The sequence below is a fragment of the Terrapene carolina genome, unplaced genomic scaffold (genome assembly GCF_002925995.2).
Source record: "Terrapene carolina triunguis isolate 2854851 unplaced genomic scaffold, T_m_triunguis-2.0 Scaffold33723, whole genome shotgun sequence".
NCBI lineage: Eukaryota > Metazoa > Chordata > Testudines > Emydidae > Terrapene > Terrapene triunguis.
In genome coordinates, this window is record NW_020698074.1 from 635398 (window position 1) to 657609 (window position 22212).

The window sequence follows — 22212 nt, forward strand, 5'->3', positions numbered from 1 at the left end:
GATTTTCCATGCTGGATGCTATGGCTGATACAGGTTTCAGCTAAAATGGTTCAGCTGTTTCTGAGAATAAGATTGTAGACAAATATATTTTCTCCGTGTTAAAAAAAAAATCTTACATTTTTACTGAGAAGTTCAGGCACTTTCATGCTTTAAAGCATAGACTTGAAAATTTGGCAGGTGATTGGCTGTTCCTGTGAAATGCCTCTCAAATATAAGCATCTGAAAAATCTGATTTCACTCATGCTCTCCAGAGACTTTAGAGGTTGCCAACTAACTTCTCTACAGATTCCACTTGCACTGGACATGCCCTGTTCCCTCACAGTTCCCATGTGCCAACCAGACTGTGGATGCACCATCCCCACAGAGTGACTGAGCATCCTGAATCCCAGAGCAGCAAAGGCAGAGTAGGACTTTTCCTGCAACTGTTCATCCCAGCTGCTGCAGGAAGCTGTGGCACTGGGCACAGAACCTGAGAGCAGGGGCTCTATCTATCCTGTGCTCTGAATGCCCCCGTTGATATTCAGGCTGCATGGAGAAGGAGGAAGTGTTGAATACATAGCAGAAGGGAGAGGAAAAATTACAGGAAGATGTGAGAAAGTTGGGTAGGAGCAGGAGTCATGATGAGGGAGAATGTGGGAGCAGCTGGGGACAGGAGCTGAGGGCTAAGACAGGTAAGGAGGCAGGAGTAGGAGCTGAGGAGCAGGGAACAGCAGCGGAAGGTTGTGGGTGAGTTGCAGTGATGGGGAGGGAGACAGTGGGAGAAGGGACATTAACAACTAAAGCACACACCCATAGAATTTAGAATTGAAACCATTATTTCAGCATTCCTTTGGAGCTGTGCTTAGGACACATAATGAGCTATAAAATGCTAAGTAAAAATATCAGGACCTGGGAATCTCAAGTTGGTCACCCAAATTTAGTAGAAGCTTGACAAATTTGACTGCAATTACTCTGTACCTCAGTTCCCCAGCTGTCAAATGCAGCTATCTCCATCACCTAATCTAACAGGCATGTTATGGAGTTAAATTCATTAATGCTTGTGAAGCACTTAGATACTATGATGCGAACACCATGGAAACAGTAAGGAAATTAATTTTGTATTCAGTGCAGATTTTGCATGGTGTGCAGTAAATAAAGTCTGGGATCAACACAACGAATGCAGAGGATAAAAAAAAGTATTGATTATGCACCCATTCACTGCATGAGGCAGGAGTCCTGAGGGGAGGAGGGGAGAATTACAGATGGGCAACCTTAATACTGGTATTTCCTAACTTTGAAATGCTTGACTTTCCAACTTATGATGTAGTTTTTTAATGTAAATCACATGCAGTACTTGAGTTTTACACTAGTTAATTTCTAATCTTAAACTGGATGGGATCAGCTGGCCTAGGAGGCTCTTAGTATCTGTGCCTGGCCAATAACCACATAAAGTAGAAAATCTTGTAAGCCACCGGGAAAAGGAACTATTTTCAACCACAAATTTCAAATGACGTATAGCAGTTTCTTCTTGCCCTACTAGTTCATAACACATCTTAAAAATCACTTTTTGATTATCATCTTAACTTCCCCTAGATCCTAACTTCATTTCTAAAATGATTTATATTGCGACCCTCTTGAGAATCACAGAAATGTAAGGCTAGAAGCGTCCTGCGCTTAGGCAGGACGAAGTAAACCTAAACCATCTCTGACAGGTGTTTGTCCAAACTGTTCTTAAAAACCTCCAATGATGGGGATTTTACAACCTCCTACGGAAGCCTATTGTAAATCTTAACTACCCTTTAGTTAGAAAGTTTTCCTATCTAACCTAAATCTGCCTTGCTGCAAATTAAGCTCTTTATTTCTTGTCCTACCTTCACTGGACATGGAGAACAAGGGAGAAACTAGTCCTGATACTAGCTGCACCAGGCCCTTTGTGTCCCTGGCCCAAAACGGTCAGCCAGGCCCCTTGCTTTGAGTGTCACTGCTTTTGGTCAGTGAGTGAGCTTTAAAGAGTCCAGAATAAATCCCAGCTGCACTAGACAATAACTAGCCTTTTTAGCTTTATAACATCACCCCCACTTCCCATTTCTACAGTATCTTTTATGTGAGTATTTTAAAGTACCTCACACTATTAATGCATACCACCACAGTGAGGTAAGTGTATGAACTTCATTTTCTTAGTAGGAAAACTAATGCAGAGAGATGACTTGGATCCAAGAGATCACACAGCTTTACCAGGTGAAAAACAAGTTACCTCTGGGGCATTAGACATGCAGTCTTTGATTACAACCAAGGGAAGATAGACAACATGAATCAATTGGAAGTAGTGAAGAAACCTATTGCCACTGGTTCCAATAAGAGACATACCTCGCTGGGATAAGAGTCAGGTCAGTGGCATAAAAACTCAAGTGCTCTTGTTAGAGGTTGCTAAAAATTGACAGAGTGTCTCTTAGGATTTTTTCCTGGGCCTATCATGGGACTTATACCCTGAGCTGACCAGACGGTATCCTCCGATTCACTACCCAAATGCTCCAACTGCCTGTGAACTAGAGCCCTGCATGGGACTATTTTTTTAATCCTGCTCCTGCAATACCCATTCCCACTCCAGCATTGTTTCTTGCAATTTTATTCTGCTCCCACCCAAAAAAAACCTTAGATCCCGCAAATCCTGCAGTAGAGACAAATTCCCCCATACTACTAAAAAAAAACAGTCTTTTTATTATTTTTATATATACATACACACACACACACACACACACAGAATTCAGACAATTTTTACCATTAAAAGAATAAAACAAATCTTTACATGGTTTAAACCGTGTAAAAAATACTTTAACTCCTATTATAATAGACATAAAATCTCTTTCTAGCCCTCATTTGAATTTAAGTATTATAAGTTTTAAAGTGTTTTTGCGCAAATTACCTCAGTCTGTTTTTTCTGCCCACCCAATTCCACCTGCAACAAAGTACATTTTACCCGCTCCCATTATTATGGTAGTGGGTCCTGCAGGATCCCAGTCCCGCTGCAGGGCTCTTCTATGAGCAGATAGGGCATAATTTGCCTTCTGAAGAGCCTGTGAATGCTGCCTCACATATGGACCACCACTTAGATTTAGCTTGGTGTTTGCAGGAGAGCTCATCCATGCTGAGGGGGGATGGGCTGAAGAATCTTGGAAGGGAGGGGCTGCCACACCAGAATCAGTGGGCTGATAACCACTACACTGCTAATTACCCCATCCAGGGAAGGAGGATGAGAAGCAAAAATGAATAAAGAAGTAAGTTGGCAAAAGAAACGGTCAGGAGCAAAGCAAACCAACACTAACTACTGCCACAAAGGCAGAAGATTTGGTGGCAAGCTGGAGGAGGGGGCGTGGCCGACATGGGCTGCATTAAAATATTACAAACTGTAGAAAGGATGGAAACAGCTCATATGTCTCAAAATTGTGGGAGACACTGGGTTGCAGAAAAGAGACTATGGCTATTGCTCAGATATTGTATGACAAATTTAGCTTTTTTTCCATATCCCCAAAGAAGAAAGAAAAAGGAGACAGTTATACATATCCTCAGATTAAATCTTATACTATTACTAAGGGCAAGTCTACACTACAAAATTAAGTCAACCTAAGTTGTGTTGACAGATAGCCACCACAATAATTAAATTGCTTTTGCATGTCCATGCCACGGTCCTTTTGCCAGTGGTGTGCATCCTCACAAGCAGCACTTGCAGCGAAGCAGAGAGCAGTGCACCATGGGTAGCTATCCCACTCTGCAATTTGCCACTATCTGGCACAGGCTGTTTTGAGTTGCACATGGGTGAACATGGGAACATGGTTTCAATGGCCCATGATGCTGTTTTCTCCAGCCCATAATATCTGCATCCTATAATGTTTTGCGCCTCTTTTCAAAAGCCCCACAAACCCATGCATCTGCCATCTCCGTGAGAAGCATGGATCCAGCACTGCTCTTCAGTGGTGTGTTGACCGTTACAAACACAACACACTTAGTCCTTCAGGATTTTCAGAGTTGCCAGAGAAGTTGCGAGGGATACAACAATGCCTTGCAGACTGACGGATGTAAAAAGAAACAATTCAAGGTTGTTGTTGGCATTCGGAGCAGTTGCAGATGGTGGAGCACTGGTTCTGGGCCAGAGAAACAAGCAGAGACTGGTGCGATTGCATCATTATGCGGGTTTGGGATGACAAGCAGTGGCTGCAGAACTTTTGGATGCACAAGGACACATTAATGGAACTGTGTGCGGAACTCGCCCCAAACCTCCGGCACAGCGACACCAAAAAGAGAGCTGCACTCACGGTGAAGAAGCAATCACTGTGTGGAAGCTGGCCACACAAGATTGCTAACGATCAGTCGGGAATCAATTTGGAGTTGGGAAATCCACTATGGGGGGTTGCTGTGATGCGAGTATACAGGCCCATTAATTGGGTCTTGCTGCGAAGGACTGTAACACTTGGCAAAGTGTAGTACATTCTGAGTGGTTCTGCAGCAATGGGGTTTCTGAACTGTGGTGGGGCAATAGATGGCATGCTTATCCCTATTTTGGCATCAGACAACCTTGCCAACGAGTACATCAACAGAAAGAGCTATTTTTCTATGGTATTGCAAGCCCTGGTGGATCACCAGAGATGTTTTACCAACATCAATGTGGGATGGTGCATTATGCATGATTTTTAAAAACATAGGGCTATTCAGAAAGATGCAAGCAGAGACTTTCTTTCCAGACCGGTGGATTACCATTGGGGATATGGAAATACCAATAGTGATCCTTGGCAATCCAACTTACCCTTCATTCCCGTGGCTCATGAAGCTGTAGACCGGCCACCTCGACAGCAGCAAGGAGCGCTTCAACTACACACTCAGCAGGTGTAGAATGGCTATTGAAGGTGCCTTTGGCCATTTGAAAGGGCGCTGGCACAGTCTACTCACGCAATTAGACTTTAGTGAAAAAAATATCCCCATGGTTATAGCTGCCTGCTGTGCGTGTCATAACAACTGTGAAGCATTGTTTCCACCAGGGTGGAGCACAGAGATGGAATGCCTGGCTGCTGATTTTGAGCAGCCAGATATTAGGGCTATAAGAAGAGCTCAACAGGGAGCTATAAAGCTCAGGGAGGCTTTGAAAGACTATTTCAATAGTGAACCACAGTAATGTGTTATTGTTGTAGTGTGCTCTGCTGGGCATTGTTTTTTAGCACCCCGGTACGAACCTTGTAAAGAGTGCTGTGTGTGTGAGAATATAATATTGTGAATGCACCTATTGCTTTTATCTTTTAATGATGTCAGCTCCAGCCACTTTATGTTGTGAACTAATAAAGATGAATTAATTTTCCATAAATAAACGTTTATTCCAAACATATGCAAACAAAAACAATTGTAACTGAATGAAACTATATAAATTCAGGGAAAAGAACCTTTAAAAGGGAAAGAACATTCGTTCTCATTTCAAACAACACACCAACAGTCTCTCTCTCTGGCCAAAGTACGTGCGGCTCTGATTGTCTCTACTCTTTCCTCAGGGTGGAGGGGTAGCAGTACTGCAGTGGCCCTGGAACATATGGGGTGGGTGGGATGGGCAGGGAGGTCCCAGAATGCAGTTATCAATAGGCTGCAGTGGGAGATGACCACCACAGGTGACTTAGACCAGAAGGTCTATAAGAGTCTCCAGCATGTCCGTCCAGCACTTGAGAAGCATTGTCATGTCTTCCTGCGTCTATCCCTTTGCTGCACGTTTCTCCTCTCTGCACTCTCCCTTCCCATTCTGTCAAGAAGGGCACTCCTCCAAGCAAAGGCTTGCAGGATCTCTTGGAACATGTAGTCCCATGTTCTCTTTCTTGATCCATAAAAGTTACAAGTACTACAGACTCACTTCCGCTTGGGATTCATAGAGCACAGTGGCAGTTCCAGCCATAGTGAGTACGGCCCAGGGAGAAAGGGGCAATTTGGGACAATAAGTGGGGGGGGAGCACACAGGCACCAGCATATGTGGAATAGGGCAACTGAACTGAATACTGGCACCGTTTTCCACAGGTGGTGGTGATTTTAGCTAGTATCGCACTCCTGAGGGTAACCCATGAAAGGGAACAGCCCCTACACACTTCTGGATGCAGACCAGGTCCATATGCTGCTAGCCTGTGTGCTGCAATGGTGCTAGCTGAAGTAATTGCTGACTGGCTTGGGAAAGTGTCCTACCACTGTGGAAGAAATAGGGCAGCCCTCCCCAGAAACCTTCAGCAGAGGATTGCAGACTATCTCCAAGAAAGTTTCCTTGAGATCTCTATGGAGGATTCATGGGACATCCCGGTGTGCATAAACAAACTGTTCCTCAGGACCCACTCTGCCTCACTATATAGGGGAACGAGAAGCAGATAGCAACTCTTCCTCTACTGATTATTTCACTACATCTTCTACCCTGATTAAAAAATAGCAAACGAACTGCAATATCAAAGCAAACTGCATGCTTACCAGAAGTTCCTTCCCCTACTATCAGGCTTGCCAGTGCTGTACAGTAGGGACTGACTCGACTGCTCCGGCATCAGAAAGAGTTCCTGGCTTGCCGCACAACTGGATCCTCCAGTAACCTGTTCCCCATACTCCTCCTCCATTTCCTCATCCAATACCTCCTCCTCACTATGTACTACAGGGGCCAGCCCCCGGAAGTATCCACAGGCAGTGGGCCTCCACAAAGGATGGCATGCAGTCTCTTGTAGAAGCAGCATGTTTTCAGCTCCGCTCCAGAGTGACTGTTAGCCTCCTTTGCCTTCTGGTACACCTGCTGCAGCTCTTTGATTTTCACATGCACTGCTGCATATCCCTGTTGTAGCCCTTCTCCCCATGCCCTGAGCGATCTGCTCATAGATATTGGCGTTTCTATGGCTGGATCAGAGCTGTGCCTGCAGAGTCTCTTTTCCCCACAAACCCAGGAGATCCACCACCTCTGTGTACTCCAGGTAGGAGCGCGTTGCTACGTGGAGCTGGCATGGTCAGCTGGGCAGTTGCTATGTGAGCTCTCCACGCAGAACAAACAGGTAATGGAATTTAAAATTTGAGAGGCTTTAAAAGGAGAGAGTTGAGCTCAAAACCGTGACCAGAGCAGTCATAATGGGGCATTGTGGGATACCTCCTGGAGGCCAATAAAGTCGCCATAAATAACAGTGTCTAACCTGACACAGCATCAACCTAACTACAAAGACCTAAGTGCTACACCTCTCGTGGAGGTCAAGTTATTAAGTCGGCATAATGGTTGAGTTACATTGGCGGGAGCAACATTTTAGGGTAGATTCTTAAGAGAGGTAGGTTGACATAAGCTGCCTTGCATCAACCTAACTCTGCAGTGTAGACCAGGGCTAATTTTCTTCTTTTAGAGGCAACACTTCCTTTTTGCATAACCAAGATGACAAGAAATCCTTAGCCTGATTACAAGTAAACAAGCCCCAACCCAAACAAAATGAAAAAAAAAGCCAAGAACCTCTGTCATCTTTACCAGCCTGAAATGAATGGGAAACAGTATGTGTATACTAGGAATATTTTTTGCATTCACAGTAATTGTATAATCTTTCTCTGAGAGAAGACTAAGTTATTCCATCAAATATGCTAGCTTAAATTTTTTTTTAAACATATTCAAAACCTTGACTACAGCAATGTGAATTGGCTAAATCTATATAGAAAGAGAAAGAAACACACACCTTTAATGTTTCCAGAACTGAAAAGGGAAGACTGATAGGAAAGGCAAATATATAAAGCAAAGTAACATTTATTTTTGACATCTCAATTTTGTTAGACTAGTGCAATTACTTTTGTACAGTTTAATTTCCTGAAACTTGTTTTTTAAAGTGTGGCAGTCAATCAGGAAAAGAAAGTAAGCAAAATAAAGTTTCAGCAATTTAAAATTTATTATTTTATAGTTAATATTTCTTCTGTGATGAAGTTTTAGATAGTTTAGTAGAGTGGTTAATGGTTTATTATACTAGTAGAGTGGCTACAGATAATAGAATTACAATTTTAAAAGCTTGGTAAGAACTTTGCCTACTTTGTAAAGGAGGGAATTTTGAATCTCAAAAATTCAGTTCTAGTACTACATCTGTGTAACATTTGGGAAAAAAAATAGTCCAATGCTCTTAATGTACAATCCTGTTCCTTTTAAAAATCAGTTTATCATAAAAGGGACCTACAAAGCAAAACTAAAATTTTTAATTAAGTCTAGATACCCGTACTAAATGTCCACAAGAACCAGGATGAGAAAGGTATTCAGCAAAAAAAGTAAATATTAAGCAACTTTAAAAAATAAAACAAGTTGTGTGAAATCCTTTTGTTTACGTACTTCCTGGTTCACTCTGACATCATCATAAATTGAACTGTTATGCCAGTACTTATATTACATCACCTTCTGGGAATATCTTCAGTGAACAAGAAAGTACTAATATTATATTGGAAGGGAGAAAAGATATATATTAGTTGTATCTTATTGGTATGCTAATGAACCCCACAACTTGGTTGGTGAGTACACGTAATACATATATCTGTGCTAATTCGTTTTCACTGGGCTGTTCACATTTAACCGACAATGTTAGATGAGCAACCTAGAATTGAAAAAATCTTGCAGACAGGTTCCAGCAAACAAAACCGTGATGCGTATCTAAAAAAATCACTATTAAAAATAATTAGCTATTCATAGCTTTTAATATCTAAAGACTGGTATAATAAAAAAATTTCACCCTCAGCAGGCTGAAATCAGATCCTTTTAATTTTCAGGTTCTTCAAAGCAGAAATGAAATAAATGTTTTCCCAAACTATATCATTTGCTGAATACTGAGTGGGCAAATATGCCAACTGTCATCCTTAGAGAAAATGGTTGAAAAAAAGTAATAATTAAGTTTCTGGATATAGAATTAGAATGAACTCCACGCAATGAGTCTGATACCACAGATCACAAACAGATTTCTCTAACCAAAATGATTAACTTGCATACATAATAAGAACATGCTATGTACTGCTTATTTCTATTACACATAAATCATGGTAACCGTTTCGTATATTGCCCAGCTTTTTCTGTTTTTCAATATATTTCATAGTTATTGTATCCAGTTTAAGAAGGCAAAAAACTCTAAAGGTGTACTAGATACCCACACCCCTCTGTTTTGTTGAGGTACATCAAGATTCTTCAACCATTTGAAAAAAGAGTGGGCCTCCATTGCAACTTGAATTCTACAAATCTATTGCAGATTTTATAAACATGTTTTTTGCAATAATTGGTTATCCTGGAAGTTATCAGAGACCCACACATTTATTCAAAGCTTTCATCAATCCGATTTCCACCTTCAACATGTTCATTTGATTTATGACACCCATTCTATGACAGATAAAACATTTGTAGCCCTTTATGTGTTAACCGTATGCTTACATACCCACATATATAGCACCTAAAGTACTGCATCCATCGAATAAGCAAAACCAAGGACTCATTAATAAAGCTTTGTTAATTGTATGTAATAAACAATCATCTTCCCAAGTTCTTTGATTTGTGCTCGCTATGTCAGGGTTGGTGGAAAAGCATATCAGAGTGTGAGTAGATTAATATTACCTCCAACCTTAGGCCCACCAGCTGAACCTGGTTTTCTTGCACTGTTTGAAGGATTCCCGAGTTTTTTAGGTGCAGGAACCTTGAAAGCTGAGGCAGCTGACGATGGCCTATTTCCATCCACTGACTCCTCATCATCAAAGCTTTTATCTACAAAAGGATACATAAAAGAAATTTACTTATGAGAACAGAGGGTTTTTTAAAAAATTGCTCTGCTGCACTTTTCACAGAAATTTACCAGAAGATCAAATAAAAATCAATACTAATTTTGCCCTTTGTCTATGGCATGGGAAACAGATGAAAAATAAAAATAAAAAGCATTTTAACACCACAAGATTGTATACAATACTGCCTTTGGATTTGCAATTATCATCATCATATTAAACACAAAAATGAATCCTACATATTCATCACAAAAAGAAAAATTCTCTGCACAGGTTAAATGTTTCCTGTCCATCATCTTCCCAAAAATGAATATAATATTCAGTTCATTCCAGGCTATTCAAGAGCAATGCTTCTCCCTTTTCCTCTACTCATGCATGCATTTTCTGCTACACATCCTCCCACAATGTGTCTACCAACACTCCCTGTCTCATTCCTTCCACCCAGATCTTGCAACTTACAATCACAGATCCGCTTGCAGATCAACCGCCTCATTCCTCTGATAGCTCTTAATTCCCCTCACACTAGGATGCTCCCAATACCTCACATGGCCACACACAATAGATTCTCAATACCAATCAAAGATTCTATCCAAAACTGTCAGAAAACACCATAGCTCCACCACTGAGATTTGTGCCGGCATCTTTCTCTCTCTTCCCTGCACTAGGTGCTGAAACAACCAATCAGCTTCAAGGTGACATCATCTTCTGGTAGCCACTGCCAGATGAAAAGGTGAAAATTCTTCATACATATAAATTCATTCCCACACACACAATATCTGCAGCCACAATTGCAACCCTTTAAAAATTTCATAGCCATACTTTGCTTGAGGGTTTTCTCACACACTCAAAAAATACAAGGACTTGTCTTTTGTTCAGTCAAGTCAGAAACTCATCTCCAGACAACAGTTAAAATATTCTCAATAGAGGATGTGCTGCACTTGGTGTTTAAATTATTTTTTTTATTAAAAAGAATTCCAGAAGCAAACTGTGACCATTTTGTAATTCATTTAGTAGAAAAAGTTGGATTTATCCAGACCCTGTAATGCACGTAAAAACAAACCTGTAGTTCATATCATAAACAAGATGGGTGAGGCTGACACACAGCTGCATAACAATGATATAAGCCAATTTAAAAGATATTTCTTCACTGGAACCTGCCATTTCTAAAAAATATCACAGCACTGCTTTTATTTCAGGAATTTTCATGTTTATTTAACCTTGGTGTACACTGAATGGCAAAACGTTCCCTATAAAATGAGCTATATTTAAAAAGAATCTCCTGGGGAAAGACACATTCACTATCATATGAGAGCAAACATGTTTTTCCAAATGGCATTTATAGCGACAGCTGATGTAAAAACACTGAGCATTCTAGGGTTTACTTTAGTTTCCTAATGACAGTATGACTTCAGAAATATTTTTGTTTAACCAAAACAACATATAGCAATACTAAACCTCTACTTTCATTTACAATCAAAAACCTAGAAAATATCAGTAATAGTATATCTGAACATTTTCTCCAACATGCTTGTTTCCTTTCAACTACCATTATAAGAGAATGTGATTAAGAATACTTCTGTATATGGATATGTAAGCAAAACAGAATGCAAGAGGAAGGGCAGTGAAGAAACACACACTATTCCATGAGTTTCCATGGAAACAGTACTTAGTCCTCACACAAGAACTGGGAGAATACACTTCAGTTCTAACTAAGAAAAGACACTGATTTAACTCTTAGTGTCTTAAAAATGTAACTGTAGACATCAGCATTTTTTAAAGAAACTGTTAGACCCATTAATCTAATCACAAGATTAAGTTTTATAAACTTAATGCTGCATGAAATAAATGTTAATGGTAGTGGTTAACACTGAGGATTCTGACTCAGGGAAACAACGTAACTTCAAAATAGTATTAAAAATAGGCTATAGATGAAACCAATTTTTAACTTTTTTTTTTTTTTTTTAAACATGATGAATAGCCACCTAAAACTTCTTAAATTAGGATACCAGAAGTAGCTGATTATTAAAACTCAACTCTACGTTTATTTTTCACTGTTAATACATACATATTGCATTTTTTTCAGCTTTGATTATGAAAACAGGTTAGACTTTCATATTGTCAGTCAAACGCACAATACTGCAGTCTATGAGTTGCAAACAGTGTATGATAAGACCATTTTTATTAAAAATAAAACTGTTTCCAGTGCAATTAAAAAGTAATGGTAAGATTTCTGCTGATTTTACATTTGTAAAGGTTCTTATTCCAGGGTATATATGAAGCTGCAGGAGACTTAAAAAATAATACTGGACAGATTTCTACTGAAAATGCACATAAATTACTCTATAATCCTACAAATACATAAATTGAATATGACACCTAGTTTAATAAGAAATTTTAAATCTAAGATGATAAAATAATTACATTTAAGATTTTATAATATATTAAGTCAAAATTTAATTATAGTTTTAACAGGAATTGCAACTTCCCCCCAGCCTTGCGTGTATTTATGTCTGTGGGTTTTGATCAATCCCCATTGAGCTTCAGGGAGGCTCCAGTTCTAGAAAGACCCATAACAGCATTTGCATATATCCGAAGCCTCAAATCTGTGTTTACAGAAATTATTACAGGCTTATATAAATGTATTACATTTGCTTCAAGTATTATGTAAAATTCATATCTTTTCACACATATATACACGGACATTTGAGTACCTAATCATGAAAATGAATACACTTGTATTTATTCCCGTCTGCAGCACTCCAGATTTGGGCAGCTTTTTCAGCAGGGTATAAATCCACTAAAATCAACTGAGTTGAATCCACCTACTCCTGGCCATAATTTAGCCCACTGAATACAGCTGAAACACTGCATCTGGTCATCTTCAGATTAGCAGCCCTGGTGGAGTCCTGTCTATGCATGCAGTTTTCAAATTTATTTCATTATTTCTAATTTTTTAATTAATTTCACTATTTCCAAGTCAAATTTCTTCACTAAGTATAGGAAATTGCAATAACTGGGGATAATGTGTAAAGTATATATGAAGTTTTAAAATTAAATTGTTTGAAAATTACCTCAAGATGTGAAGGGGGGAAAAAAAACAAAAACAAAAAACACACCTCTTCCATTCTGGGATACCACAAAATGGCCAAACAATTTTCACGCACAAAATATCACACATACAAAATTTATTTTGAGACCAAGAAACCAGAACCCTAAATAATATTTTTTCCAGAAAGTTACAAGTTACTGAAAGCAGGAGTTATGCAAGCTGATCCATAACTTTAAATAGAGAGTGTTGCTATAACATACAGTAGCATAATACCTTGTACATAAGAATTGAACATGTGTATCAGAATTTCAGGAAGCAAGCAATGCACAGCAAGCAATGAACAGAATTAAGTTGCAAAGGAAATGGAGAATTAATGGGGTGAAAGAATTCAAATTTCAGTCATTTCTCTCACTGCAGTTTGGTGACTCAGCAACTTCATTTTAAACAACACAGGTGAACTATTTAAAGAAGAAAAAGGGAGTCAGGACTTGTCTATACAGTGGGGTAATTCACTGTAGGAGGGTATGATTTCTAAACTGCAATAATGTGTTACTCATCAGTAGGTCATGTAGACCCTGCTGGTGTGCACGAAAGGTTCATTACAGTGCTTTAATGTACTACTTCAAACACCACATTAAAGCACACTAGCAGTATCAACATGGATCAATTTATGCGCAACATGTTAGTATGCTTTAGAAATCACATTCCCATATAGCGCATTACCCCATCATGTAGACAAGCCTTTAGGCACCCAACTCCCCATTGAAATTCAGTGACAGTTGGGTACCTAATTCGCTCAGGCCCCTCTGAAAATCTAAGCCTATATTCCTACTAGTTAGTGACAATGCATTTCTAATGTGAAGCAAAATTTCTCTTAAAATGGACACTTTCAAAGTAAAAAATTAAAGCAACTCAAAATGTGGGTTTGTTTTTATCTTTAAGATTAAAATCCAGACATGGCAATTAGCATGGACTGACTGTCCTGAGTTGTACTTGCTGCCCATGACTATTATACCATATACAGTATTTAATGAGTCACCTAGAACCTGTGAAGTCCTGTATATTTCTACAATACAGGCTGAACAACTGAAAGCAACAACAAATGCAGAATGAGTTTGAAAGTTTCTAATAGCTGGAGGAAGAGTATGCCACAGATCAAGCACATAATCACAGAACACTAGCTTCTATCACCATAAGATTAAAATCAGGGCAAAATAAATAGGTAATTGTCCAACTATACCAAAAGAAGGCCAGGAGACCCTGGATGTGGTTTAATTAGGCTGCAACTCTATTAACAACTGTCTGGGAGTACCTGGCAGATAAAAATGTACAGTGTAGGTAACTCCATGATCATTTCAATATCTACCCAGGGGGCTTCCACCAGTCCCCTCCTTTTTTTCCCCCACTCTGGTCCCCAGCCAACACGCTGCTGAGACCTTTCCATTCCCGCCCCCTCAAATGAAGGGTAAGGTGGGCTATAAAGGAGGAGGGGAAGGTCGTCTCCCTGCCGTTCCAGTCACAGAAGCCACAAACCTCCCTGTTTCTGCTCCTTTAACAAATACTCCTTTAAATCCTTTACCAAACCATTTATCTGATCACTGTATCCCTTCCCTACAGAGCACCTGCACTGGATATCTGCTCCACATTTACAGAATGAGTTGCGACATCATAGCCTAACCCCCATTCCATGCTTGCCCCAACTAAGCCCCGCCCAAACTCGCTGTGAGGAAAGTGAAATAATACCCCCACACTCTGCCTTGGTCAACCTGGCAGTGAGGGAAAAATTCCTTCCCAGCCCCCCAAGAAAGGAGTAGATAGAGTGCCTACAGCAGATCCTGACCAAACCTGGTATTTTGCCACTTTCAAGGGTAGGAGAATGGGTGCTGCTCTGCTTGGTCCAGGTGAAAGAGGGCTTCCCCTGCCCTCTTCCAGTCAGCTGGGGGGGATGAGTCTGCATCCTCATGCAACATTTATGCCCCCGCCCTTAAAGAGGTATACCCCTTTCCCCAGCAAGTCAGACAACGCCCTCCCCCTCCCCTCCCCCGAAGGTGTGGTGCAGTTATTGGTCAAGTTGGATCTTAAAGGCCAATTTTGAAAATAAACTGAAAAAAGATCAGAGCAAGTCCATTCAAAGTCTTAAACACCAACCAAAAATAAAAAAAAAAAAAACAAAAAAAAAAACCACACAACGTGACTTCGATAGAAACCAATGGAAAGTTTTTAAAACAAGAGTAATATGCTGTAATCTTGAGGTAGTGGTACTTGTGAGCTTTTAGGCTGCCAAATTTTGAAGCTACAATTGACCTGGATATTCACAAATAATTCAAGATCTTTCCCAAAACCTATTGTTTCAAAGTAACGTTATTACATAGCACAAGATGATGTTTTCATTATAAAACCATGAGGAATATGTAGAAGTCTGGGGACAGCAGAATAATTAAATCTTTTAATAACAGAATAAAGTATCAACATTGTTTTGCCAAAGGGAACTGACAAGGAAGACAGGACTACTCAGCTGTTACCAAAATATAAACTATTCTAGTTGGCCTTAAATTCATACAATTATGTGATATATCTTGTAAGTATCAGTAACTATAGCTATGCAGTGGTTAGATGGAAGAGTGTCATCTACATAACAGCAGAAGTAAAATACATGCTTTCTATTGATAGATTCCAAAGGAAACTTATCAGAAGACAGTTGGTCCTAAAATAGATATCTGAAGGTCAACAAAAAACAGAACTGGAGTTGTACTGAACTAATGATCCAAAAGTCTAATAGCAGAGACTAAAACAAGCTATAAGGATGTCATGATCCAGTATGTCTCATCATACTAACACAAAAAGCCTTAACTATTGGCAGTGAATAAATCACTGAATATCTTGAATGAAAGTAGCCTCCATGCTGTGGTATTTGTCAAAATATTAAAACAACAAGGTAGAATTCAACTGACCACTCCCCCCCCCCCGCCCCAAGTACCTGTGACAGGTCCTGGATTTAAAAAAAAATTAAATAAAAAGTTCTTAAGAGGGTTTGTTCTCTAGCAAATACAACCAAAGCTTGTTTACAATTACAAGGGATCATTCCAAAATTCTACACTAGGCAAAAAAGAATTGTGTCAGATAGTTGGAACCACTTAAGTTTGCAAACACAATTGCCATTCCAGGTTTTACAAGCATGGGTTGCAATGACTTCTTGGAACATCTGGGATAAAATCTTTAGCTCAATTTCACTTGAACTGGTGCAGCTTACAAAAGTTTCTCTCAAGCACAAAAAAGGAAGCCACAACGACTGCAGGCGCACCACTTTAAGTTCATTGTTTTAATTCCATCCCTCAATGCTGTGCCCTGCATTTCTCAGTGAGCATTCTGTCCCCTGCATCAGGCATTCCATGGGGCCATTTTGTCAGTGCTAACATGAAGTGCCTTACGAGTACATAAGCAGCACACAACTGTTTATCAGCATCTATCTACTTGTGAGGAAGACCTGGTTCTTGCATCAGTTACAAAGATTTTTGCTTCCTACACTATTGGCTCCAATCTTGAACAAGCCATTTTCTTACATTACGTTACAGATTGTAGCAAAATATCTAGAACTACATGTCGGTAGCTGTGCAATTTTACATCTCCAGCTAAAAGGGAGAGAAATCTGGGAACTATCCATATAGTTATGATATGTATGATATGTAATGATAGCTGAAACAATAAGAACGTATTAATTTTGCCAGATAGAAAGAGTATAGAAGGAGAAGAGAAGATGACAATCTTCCTGAAGGAGAATGTTATCCAATGTTAGAGGAGGTCAAGAAGATTGTGGAATCACAAGCCTAGGAGGGCAAGTGAATGGAGGTAGGTAGTGATTAGTTGTCAAAAATGGCCAGGTGTAAATCAAGTTGATTAAGTTTCAGTTAAATACAGTACATGATAAACAGTACACAACTCTAATTCCTCTATGTTGTAGGGGTCTTTTTTTACTCTGGCTCGTAGATTTAGTACTAGGACTGGGAAATATAAAAAAAATTCAAGCCTTCAGTTAATGATTTTTTTTGGGTGTCTATCCATTTTTAATGTGGATATTAGAATTCTGACAATTATAATCTGCTATTATATTTGTACAATGCTTAGCACATTATGGCCCAAGCTGGTTGCAGCCTTTAGGCACTACTGCAATATAAATGTTGTATAGCAATAACAGTAACTAACATCATGCTATCAGATCACTAATCCTATCTGGGTGTGAGACCCTATCATGATCCTTGATGACCTTGCCTAACCTTTGCTCACTTAGTTAACAAAACTATACTTTGATGACACTAGAGTCAGGCTACTGCCTGTCAGCTGTTGATTCAGGAAGTGAGTGGCTACTGAATGTGCCTACAGAAGTCTGTAAGCGAGGTGGACTTTAGAAATAAAGTGCAATAATATTGACTACCCCAATATTTTCCATTAGTTGCTCTGCGTAAGCGTTTTGGAAGCTAAAACGGGATAAGCAAAACTGAAAAGTGGAAAATTCAAAACTGATAAATGGAAATACTTCTCACACAAGAGGAGGTTACTTACGTGTAACTGGAGGTTCTTAGAGATGTGTGGTCCCTATCTGTATTCCACAGAGGGTTATGCATGCGCACCATGCGCCCGGAGTCAAAGAATTTTGAAAGTAGTGTCCATTGGTCCGCGCATGCACTTTGACTCCCCTTGTTTCCATCCAATGTAATAAAGGGCAGGACGGATTGATCGGGTCTCCAGTTCCTTCTCCACCGCAAATCTGACAGATCCGAAGCAGAGGGGAAGGAGGACAGGAAGTCAAATACAGATAGGGACCACACATCTTGAAGAACCTCCAGCTACAGGGTAAGTAACCTCCTTTTCTTCTTCGAGTGATGGTCCCTACTGTATTCCATGGGGGTTGACTTACAAGTAGTACCTACATTGGCAGATGGTGTGAGGATAAGGAAGGAAGGGTTGTGCAGACAAACACCGTGCCAGAGGAAGCATCCGCCACCGAGTCCTGCACCAGGGTGTAATGTATTGCAAAGGTGTGCACTGAACTCCATGTAGCTGCTCTACATAGGTCTATGAGAGGTACGTCCTGGAGGGAGGCCGTAGTCGTAGTTTGAGCTCTAGTGGAGTGAGCCTGTATCCTGGTAGGGGGAGGCAGGCCCGACAGTTGGTCGCAAAGCGTGATGCAGTCAGAAATCCACTTGGAGATTCTCCAGATGGAGATGGTCTGTCCCCTGAATCTCTCAGCTATTGCAATGAACATTCTAGGGGACTTCTTGATAGGATTTGTTCTCTGCAGGTAGAAAGCCAGAGCACACCAGACGTTGAGGAAACTCCCAGGTGTATGTGATGCAGGTCTGTCCATGACAGACGGGATGACAGTACCTTGGCTGGAAACGTCAGCCTGAGGTCCACAGAGTGACAGCTCAGTGAATGAATGGACTGGAGCCACATCTGAAGGCAGCGAAAATGAAGTCTTGTGACAGAGGTCATGTAGGTGCACAAAGCCATGATAGAATTTATGGTAACCCCGATGAAGTCTAGTGACTGTGTGGTGTTAAGGATCAATTTTTTTATGTTGACACTGACTCCAAGTGAAGCGAGGAGGTGGAGTAGTTTGGAGGTCGATACAAGGGCTTCCTGGCAGGACATGGCTGCCAGGAGCCTGTCGTCGGGGAATGGAAAAAACAAGAAAACCATAACACCTGATGTGAGCTGCTACTATGGAAAATACTTTGGTGAAGACTCTGGGAGTGGTAACTATTCCGAAGGAAAGTACTCAGTATTGGAAATCATCAGCGCTCACCATAAGTCTGAGAAAACGTCTGTGGGTGGGATGAATGTCAACATGGAAGTAAGTGTTCTTCATATCGAGAGCCGTGAACCACATGCCTTTTTCTAGGAATAGAATTATCACTGCCAACAGGACCATGTGAAACTTGAGTTTGCAGATGAAGTGATTGAGGTGGCAGAGGTTGATGATTGGTCTCTGACTGCCTTTTTTCTTGGGGATCAGGAAGTAAGTTGAGAAGAACCCTGTTCCTTGATATTCCAGAAGAATGTGCTCTATTGCTCCCCAATGCAATAAGGAGTTCACTTCTTGGGAGAGGATATTGTCATGACAGTTGTCCCCAACGGGGATGAGGGAGGGAGGTTTTGGAAGAGGTAGCATGACAAACTTGATTGGATAGCCATGGCGGATGACATTAAGCACCCATCTGTCCATTAGTATTGCACTCCATGAGTGATAAAAAGAGTGCTAAGCAACCCCCAAAGGGAGTGGAGGGGTCCCCCAAAGGGAGTGGAGGGGATCGCAAAATGTTAGGTCTGTGGCTGGTGGCTCTCAAGCTCGTATCAAAAATACCTCTTGGCCTCAGGCTGGGTTTGAGACAAGGAAGCCAGCGAGGCGGGATGGCATTTTCGTGGAGGTTTGTAAGGCTTCTGGTGATAGAACTGAGGAGACCTGTACCTGTGTGTGGACAACGAGCAGTGAAACTTCCATTTGGGGGCAGGAGTGTATATGCCCAACCAGCAGAGAGTAGCCAGAGAATCTTTCAATGTATATAAAGACTCATCTGTCTTGTGGTTATAAAGATGGGATTTCTCAAAGGGGAGGTAATTGATGGTGTTCTGGATCTCTTTAGGAAAACCAGAAGCATGAAGCCAAGATTCCCTATGCATCATGACAGCTGTGGCCATGGCCCTAGAGGTGGTATCAGCTGTCTCTATTTTGAACTGGAGGGCAGTTCTAGCTATGAGTTTCCCTTCATTGACAAGGGTTTGGAAGCAGGCATGATCTTGTCATAGTAGGGAATATTTAGCCAATAGTGCTTGATAATTGGCAATCAAGAATTGCAAACTGAAGGAAGAGAAGATTTTCCTCCCCAGAAGATTGAGGCGCTTCCATTCCTTGTCCCCAGCAGACAGAGGGTGTTGCTGCTTGGTCCTCCCTGAAGCAGTCTGAACCATCCGCAAGTTTAGAGCAGGGTGGGGGAAGAGGAATTCTGATCTCTTGGTTGGGATATAGTAACATTTCTCAGTTCCTTTAGGAGTGCCAGAAAATGTGGCAAGAGTATGCCATACACCTCTGGCTGGAACTAATATGGCATTGTTAGCTGGGAGTGCTATTCTTGCCGGTGCTGAGGTGTGTAGGATATCCAGGAGCTTACATTGCGAGTCTTGAATCTCCTCCAGTGGGATGTGTAATTCTCCCTCAACTCTCCTTAGAAGCTCTTGGAACTCTAGGAAGTCACCTGGTGGGGAGGGAGATAATGTAGTTACCGTTTCATCCAGTGAGGAGGATGGGAACCCTAGTCGGCTCCAGTAGAACCGCCAGGACCAGGGTGTAAAATTCTTCCTCAACTATTGGATTTATGAACCTGCTTGATAGATCTCTTTGGGGGGGAAGCAGGCAGTGATTCTCTTGCAGGTCAGGCAGGTTCCGAGAGAAGATACTGTGCCCAGGGCCCCCAATATGGTCAATAAATCAGATCCACCAGAGGTTGCAGAGGTTCCCCTGGCATGGGGTAACAGTGGCTCCGATGAGGATGGGGGGTAGCAGTTCCCATGGATGTGCATGTCTCAGTGATGGTGTATAGGAGCAGTATGGAAGAGGTTGTTCTCTTGGTTCTGATTCATCAGAAGGGGAGAAGGCAGACTCTGGTTCTAGCGGCGATACTGCTGGAGCCAATGGAACCGAATACAGTACCTGTGAGGAGGGCAAGAGACCGCATACCCTAGGCCAGGGGTGGGCAAACTTTTTGGCCCGAAGGCCATATCTGGGAATAGAAATTGTATGGCGGGCCATGAATGCTCACAAAATTGGGGTTTGGGTGCAGAAGGGAGTGAGGGCTCTGGTTGGGGGTGCGGACTCCAGGATGGGGCCAGAAATGAGGCGTTCACGGTGCAGGAGGGGGCTCCGGCTGGGGGTGCGGGCTCTGGGGATGATAGGTTTGGGGTGCAGGAGGGTGCTCTGGGCTGGGATCGAGGGGTTTGGAGGATCAGGGCTGGAGTAGGGGGTTGGGGCGCAGGTGAGGCTCCAGGCGGTGCTTACCTCAAGCAGCTCCTGGAAGCAGCAGCATGTCCCTTTTCCGGCTCCTACCTGGAAGCACGGTCAGGCGGCTCTGCACACTGCCCGGTCTGCAGGCACCACCCCCACAGTTCCCATTGGCTGTGGTTCCCGGCCAATGGGAGCTGTGGGGGTGGCACTTGGGGCGGGGGCAATGTGCAGAGCAGAGCCCCCTGGCTGCACCTACGCGTAGGAGCCGGAGCGGGGCCATGCCACTGCTTCCGGGAGCCGCATGGAGCAGCCCCCAACCCTACTCCACAGCTGGAGCACCGGAGCGGGGCAAGCCCCAAACCCCGCCCTCCAGCGGGAGCTCACGGGCCGGATTAAAACGGCTCACTGCCCGGATCTGGTCCGTGGGCCGTAGTTTGCCCACCCCTGCCCTAGGCACATCCCATGGAGGGGATATGATCTCCCTGGAAGGGAGGGACCCAACAAGGACGGGACACTGGGTCGGTAAGGCAAAGACCTCTTGGGGTTCAGCCATGGATCCGGATCTTCCCAGTGTCAGGGGCACTCTTTCTTTCCCAGACATCAGTACTGGCACCAATGACTTTCCCTGGAAGGGCAGTTCTCATGCTTTGTGGGCTGCCAGTGACAGCAGTACTGGCGGTTCAATGCCTGGGACAGTTGGCTCCCATAGTTTCTGGGTCTTCTTCTCATGCCTGTGGCACAGGAATGAGCTCAATCCCCTTGGGCCAAGCTAGTGGAGGGAATGTCCATTTTCTTGGATTTAGATGAAGACATAGCCCCATGCTTATGGGAGACTTTCAAAATTCCTGATTACGCCCCCGCCCTGGGGGTGATCCTGCCAGCACCGGAATTGGATGTAGTAGCGGGAGGCAAGCTCCTCACTGAATCAAGCCGAAGTACGCAGGGGGTTCCCCAGTCTAATTCCAAGTGCAGCCTCATGGCCAGCTCCGCAGAGATTAAGGGCTCAGCCTTCTCGGCTTCGTCTGAGAAAGGATTAGCAAATACTGCACCTAGCCACAATGTGAGCTTCTCCCAGGCAGTAGAGGCAGAGTTGATGGTCATCGCTGACCAAGAAGGATGGTGGGCACGAGGCACAAAGTTTCAAGCCAGGGGTCCTGGGCATAGTCCAGCACCCACGCACAGGTTCAGCATAGGGAAAAAAACCCAAGGCTATTTTAAAACTAACAAAACTATTAACTAGGAAAGATATAAACTAGTAAAACTGCAGATAAAACTGGTAAAACTAACGACAACTATGATCTTTTTGAAATGCGTCACAGACACGGTCACTGAAAATTCCAACCTAGACCATGCAGCTGTCAGAAGGAACTGGGGATGCAGTCAGACCAACCCACCCTTTATCGCCTCGGCCGGAAGCACAAGGCAAGTCAGGGAG

At 42.2% G+C, this 22212-nt stretch overlaps 1 protein-coding gene across 1 annotated transcript in view; it reads right to left on the minus strand.

The window, feature by feature from the left end:
* The window catches only part of LOC112110664 (CLIP-associating protein 2), a 271547-nt gene that overhangs the window by 163942 nt on the left and 85393 nt on the right, over nucleotides 1-22212 (minus strand). The window contains exon 8 of the mRNA XM_029914219.1: nucleotides 9572-9718. Within this exon, the coding sequence (XP_029770079.1) occupies nucleotides 9572-9718 (147 nt within the window). The remainder of the gene's footprint in view (nucleotides 1-9571; nucleotides 9719-22212) is intronic.